Source organism: Egretta garzetta, unplaced genomic scaffold (assembly GCF_000687185.1).
Source record: "Egretta garzetta isolate BGI_Z169 unplaced genomic scaffold, ASM68718v1 scaffold218, whole genome shotgun sequence".
Taxonomy (NCBI): Eukaryota; Metazoa; Chordata; class Aves; order Pelecaniformes; family Ardeidae; genus Egretta; species Egretta garzetta.
The window spans coordinates 21,088-27,124 of record NW_009260618.1 but is presented as its reverse complement, the minus strand read 5'-3'; the positions used below and the strand labels follow the sequence as shown (position 1 = coordinate 27,124).

At 53.8% G+C, this 6,037-nt stretch overlaps 1 protein-coding gene across 1 annotated transcript in view; it reads right to left on the bottom strand.

Moving 5' to 3' along the window:
• CENPO (centromere protein O) overlaps nt 1-6,025 on the bottom strand; it is a 6,384-nt gene extending 359 nt beyond the window's left edge. The window contains exons 1-6 of the mRNA XM_009645261.2: nt 5,805-6,025; nt 4,335-4,504; nt 3,827-3,938; nt 2,747-3,006; nt 1,999-2,170; nt 10-35 (exon numbers count right to left, since the gene is read on the bottom strand). Of these exons, the coding sequence (XP_009643556.1) occupies nt 10-35; nt 1,999-2,170; nt 2,747-3,006; nt 3,827-3,938; nt 4,335-4,504; nt 5,805-5,835 (771 nt within the window). The 5' untranslated portion in view covers nt 5,836-6,025. The remainder of the gene's footprint in view (nt 1-9; nt 36-1,998; nt 2,171-2,746; nt 3,007-3,826; nt 3,939-4,334; nt 4,505-5,804) is intronic.
• Nucleotides 6,026-6,037: the final 12 nt, after the last annotated feature.

The following is a 6,037-nucleotide window of genomic DNA, read 5'->3' as shown; positions in this document are numbered from 1 at the left end:
GCCCCCCGCCCCTGGGAGCGCGGCGGGAGCGTCCGCTGGCCGACGGGAGCGGACGGAGCAGTGGGGAAAGGAAAACCATTATTGCTGGCATAAACCCATTGACTTCTCATTCTTCCCTTGTCCCCGGAGAGCTTTTCACTCTCCCTCACCATACAGTTTTTCTTCTCAGAACCCTTCTCTCTCCTTCCTAACCCTTTGCGTCCCGCGGCTCCCCCAGGGGATTTGATGGCTGCAGAGAGCGCAAGCGCCTTAAGAAACACCCGCTGCTGAAGGGAGAGGACAGCAAGGTGGGAGCCTCTGCCACCTCCTTGCACTCTCACCTCGGAAGATGCTGAATTTTGTGAGCAAAGGCAGAACTTCACCTATAAAGGGACGGCTACTGCAAGGAACGGAGAGGGGGAACTGGTGATGCAGCACACAACTGCTCATCACAGAATGTTTTGGGTGGAAAGGGACCCCTAGAGCGCACCCAGCCCAACCCCCCTGCAGGAGCAGGGACACCTTGAACCACATCAGGGTGTTCACAGCCCCATCCAACCTGGCCTGGAATGTTCCCAGGGATGGGGCCTCCACCCCCTCTCTGGGCAACCCCTGCCAGGGTTTCACCACCCTCACTGGAAAGAATTTCTTCCTTAGATCCAGTCTAAACCTCCCCTGCTTCAGTTTAAAACCATCCCCCCTTGTCCTGCCCCAGCTGGCCCTGCTAAAAAGCTTGTCCCCCCCTTTCCTCTGGGCCCCCTTGAAGCCCTGACCGGCCGCACTCAGCTCTGCCCGCAGCCTTCTCTTCTCCAGGCTGAACACCCCCAACTCTCCCAGCCTGGCCTCAGAGCAGAGGGGCTCCAGCCCTCGGAGCATTTTAGTAGCCCTCCTCTGGCCCCGCTCCAACAGGTCCATGTCCTCCTGGTGCTGAGGGCTCCCGAGCTGGACGCAGGGCTCCAGGGGAGCTCTCCCCAGAGCAGAGCAGAGGGGCAGAATCCGCGCCCTGCTGGCCATGCTTCTCCTGATGCAGCCCAGGGTAGGGTTGGCCTCCAGCCTAACTGCAAGCCAAGGAGCTCGCAGAAGCAGGCCTGAGACCGTGACGGAGGGTGGAGAAGCGAGACTGTTAGTCCCAGCTGCTCTGCGCAGAGCTCCATCTAGCTGCACCTTGGTCCCTGTGCTCCGCAGCCCAGCCATAGCGTGGCTGGAAACGCAGGGAGACAGATGGGCAAACGATTCCTCAAGCCCAGTCTGGGATTTGTAATAATCAGCCAGAAAATAGTGTGGATCCAGAATTAAGCTGTGCCCCGGCACTGGGGCTGCACAAGACACTCAGCGTTGCAGTCAGCCAGGACAGGGGAGCGTTACCAACACAGAGGAGGGGGAGCTGGTGGTGTCAGGGAAAGGTTTTCAGGCAGAGATCTTTGTTAAGAGTATTTAGATCTTTGTTCCGAGTACTTCACAGTGTTCCTGGCCCTCTCAAAGGGGTCATAACCCTCGCTCCCGCCTCTCTTCTCTCCGCTGTTGCACTGTGGCACATGCCAACACACCTAATAGCACAGCAGGGGCAGGTAGGGCCCAGCTGCACGACGCGAGACATCCCAATGCCAGGCCTCAATTAGTCATTTATCTAACTGCATCAAGAGAGAGAAATTCCCGGTGCTGCAAAGATCCTGTCGTATTTGCCTACAAGTAACTCCCACCCTATGGAAAGATCACGGGGCTGGGTGCCAGGTTTTCAAGGACTGGAAACAAGTCCAAGGCCAGAAGTCGACCGGAACAAACCATCACCACGACTGAGACTGATGGCGTCCGAGCCTCCGGCTGCGCTTGCTCGCCAGGCTCTCCCACAGAGCACGCTAGCACTGACTGCACACAACATCTTCTATAAGCTTTTCTCCCTCAGAAGTATGACAGCTTGCTCCCTTTAGTCCCCAAACTCAACTAGAAGGAAACCCCATCCATCTGCAGACCCACACTATGGTCTGGACCTGCCCCCCCCGCCCCCGGCTGTCGACTTACGTGCGCAGGAAACGACGACTTCAGTGGGGAGGCTGCAACAGAGATCGCCGTAAAGCAGCCGCACGTTGAACGGGAAGGTCTTGCTTTTACTTGACACGTTGTAATTGAAGACCAACAAGTTACACAAGGAGTTCCTCTGCAAGGTTCCTTCTATCTGGTGTGAAAAGTGTTCCTGGGGAGGGGGGGGGGGGGGAACAACTTCTGAAACACGAAGCTCCCATTAGCTGGGAGTTTGTGGAGCGCAGTGCCCCAACCCTCCAAACCATGCCTATATACTGTACATCATTCTCTGGAGATCTTCAACCCCCGCCTGGACGCTGTCCTGTGCCCCCTGCTCTGGGCGAGCCTGCTTGGGCAGGGGGGTGGCACTGGGTGAGCTCCCGAGGGCCCTGCCAACCCTTGCCATGCTGGGATTCTCACTTGGGAGAGACTTAACTAAACCAGTGCTCGTGCGCACCCTTACGCCATGTCCTCCAGCAGCTTTTTACAAGATCACAGCTATTTCAGCGTAGGCACCTCTGGAGTCTGGCAGTAAATTTTAAATGAGTACTTGGATATTGTCTGGTCACACGACAATCGATGCAATGGGCAACCCAGTTGATACTCACACAATAATCTGTAAGTTCTAAAAAGCAGAACTGCGAGCGCTCCACATAAAGAATTCCGCCCAGATTCCCCCTAGCACTTCAGACATTGGTACATCAAAGGGAAAAGGATGGTTGAACACCACTGCTGTGGCCACTGGTACCTGTAACTGGTCTGCCTGGTACCTCCTCCCCACGTAAGCGTTCAGGTGGTCTGACAGGACAGACAAGAAGCGTCTGATGTCCGTCTGCAAGTACTTCTTGGCAATCTGCTCCAGGGGGATGAAGATGGGGATGGAGTGGCGGTGAATCTGCACCTCTGGCTTGGTGAGCAGGTCCAGGTAGTAGGAGTCCAAGTAGGTGCCCTCGTAAGCCGTGCTGATGCAGAAACACACTCCCCGCTTGGTCAGCTTCCCGCTGATCCCTTGGGCCCAGAGAGGGGGTTTACTCAGCGCTACTCTTAACTCAGCACCCCAAGGCAACGCAGACCGCAAGAGGGGCCGCGTCCTCTTACTGTGCTAGCGCGGGGAGCTCCCGCCGAGGATCGAAGACTTGCAAGAGTTTAGGGACATAACACAGAGGAAATTTTTAACAAGGGACCTCTAACGAGTTAAAGTGGCTGAACGGTTGCTTAAATTCCTGGTAACTGAGTTACGCTGCCACTTCCAAGCACGGTCCTGGCTCCAGCACAACAGGGAGAACAGGCAGCCCTGGGGGGAGGAAGGCAGCACTTCATTGCCCCAAGGAGAGCAGGAGTGCTCACAGCGGGGCTCAGCCTGCCTGCATCAAGCAGGACTCATGTCCTTGCACCATCCAGAAGACAGAGCAAAGGAGATTCTCATTGGAAACCTAAATGTTTTGGTTTTTTTTTTTTTAAAAAGCTCAGGAGCAGATGAAAAGAGAGTGCTGAGCTCACAAGCTTGCTTGGAAGACCCAGACCCATTGGATATTTAACTGCCTGATTCTCAAAGATTTCATAGTTACATGTTTTCAGGAATCTAGACCTTAGCTTAAGCAACACAGTTCAGTAAGTAACAGTTCCTGCAACATCCCAGAGGCCTTCTGTGAAAGGCAGGGAATTACAAGGTAATGGCTCTTCCAGCACCGTCAGACTCTAAAGGCTCCAAGCACAACAGCAGCACCGTTAATGGGGAAGTTACACTTCACATCAGGCTCGTTTTCCAAAATTTAGCACCCCAGAAACGCAGCCATTGGCAGAACACACGCAAATCTCGAGACATTACCTGTGAGGTAAAAGAGCTGCAGCATGGCCTTAACGCTTTTTATCTTCCACTCCAAAACAGCCCGAGCACTGGGCTGCGCCGGATCCAACGCGACTCCTTCTTTCCCAAGTTGCTACAAAAGCCGGAAGAGAAGAGGAGTCAGAAATCGCTGACACAAACGTGTCACCTGTGGGAAACAGAGTCAGGCTACAGAGAAATAACCCGGCACTGAGAAAAGCGAGATGGCATTTCAAGCAGAATTGGGGAGAAATGAAGCAGAAGAGGGGAGAAAAAGTTGAGAACAAGAGTTTGGAAATGGCTGCATGACCTCCAAGCAAGCAGACCTAGCAGTTCTGGACTATGTGGTACTGAAAACAGGGGACACCAGGACTATATGTCACTTAAAAAGAGAAAATTAAAAAAAAAAAAAAATAGTTGACTCTGTATGAATCACCTAGGTAAAGCCACCCCCTGAGAGCATGAGCACACCAGAGCCTCTGCCTGATGTCTGCAGCGAGCCCCTTCTCACCCCCTTTTGCTGCAGGTCCACCTTAGCCCGCAGCTCATCCCTCTGGAGTCTCAGCTCCTGCACTCTCGCTTTCAGCCTGGCCAGCTTCTCTTCTTGCTGCTCCCTTTCCTCCTGCTTCATGGCTGCCTGATGAGCCCGCGTCTCCAGCATTTCCAGGTGAGCAAACACCCCTGCGAGGAAAACACACGACACGCTCAAAAATCCAGGCTGGGATTATTAGCGGCCTGCACTGCGGACCCAAACAAATTATGTCCAGTGCAGGTACGTAAAGAAACCACTTAAAACAGCTTTTCAAAGGGGCAGGGGACAGGCAAACATCTGGTGAAGAGGCTTTGGGGAATTTTAATCAGCAAGGCTGAGTGCCAGCAGACCCTAAACACTGGGGTGCTCCACACCAGGTAGCTACGCTCTGGAAAAGCAGAGTAAGCTTTCCCCAAAATCCTAAGAGATCTGCAATTCCCAGTTTTACTTCTAAGCCCATCTGCAGAGCGGCAAAGTGGCTTCTCTGAAGCCCCCATACCCCAAATTGGCTGAGAGTGACTCAAGACATGTCTGGGCGAGCCAGGGGGTCACATCTGGCCCTGAGTATTTCAGGATTCAGCTCCCACAGGAGGACGTACTTTGCACTTGGCCACAGAATCACAGAATCACTTTGGTTGGAAAAGACCTTTAAGATCATCGAGTCCAACCGTTAACCTACCCCTGCCATCCCACCACTAAACCCTGTCCCTAAGCACCTCGTCTGCCCGGCTTTTAAATACCTCCAGGGATGGGGACTCGACCCCTTCCCTGGGCAGCCCCTTCCAGTGCCTGAAAATTTTTTTTTTAAAAAAACAAAACAAAACAAAACACCTCCTCTACTTTGGAGCATTTGATGAAGGTGTATTTTTTAAAAAAAAAATAATAAAAAAATACAATTCCTCCACCTCAGAGCGTTTGATGAAGGTGTGACTCATCAGCATCTTCAGATCTGCCCGTTCTACTGGATTTTTAATTAAGCATTTATTTACAAACTCCTGGAAATCTTGTGTGAAAACTCCATTCGGCAGCTTGGGAGGTGGCTCATTAATTATATAATCCAGCAGTTCAAAGATGGCCATTGCAGGCCGGCTGTCCATCCCATGGCCACTGATGGGGCGTCCTGGTGGCCTGGCCCGTGGCGAGATGCTGTGAGACTCTCCCTCTGCCGCGTCCACCACAGGACGGCCAAATATTGCTTCCAGATCCTTGGAGTCTGGCGGGGGATTGGGTACCAGCTCCACTAATGACAGACCCATGCTCCAAACGTCGGACTGGACTGAGTAGTGGGTGCCCTGCAACCGCTCAGGAGACATGTAGGACCGAGTTCCCACAAAAGAGTTTGGCTTGGAGTCAATGAGCTGACCCCGAAATCACACAGCTTAATCTCTCCTGGAGAATTAACCAGGATGTTAGAAGGCCATCCCACACCCCGCGCCCCAGGCAGCTCACCGTCTGGTGAATACGCTTTCCCTTCCTCCATCTTCCCTCGCCAGCTCTCCGGCGCGTGAGAAGGCAGGCGTCAGCCCTGGGGCGACGTGGGGGCAGCGAGAGCTCTTCCTCGGGGGGGACGACGACCTTCCTCTTCCTTGGGGGGACACACACACCTTCCTCTTCCTTGGGGGGGAGGACGACGAACTTCCTCTTCCTCGGGGGGGGGGCGCGACCCACTCCCCCCTTCCCCC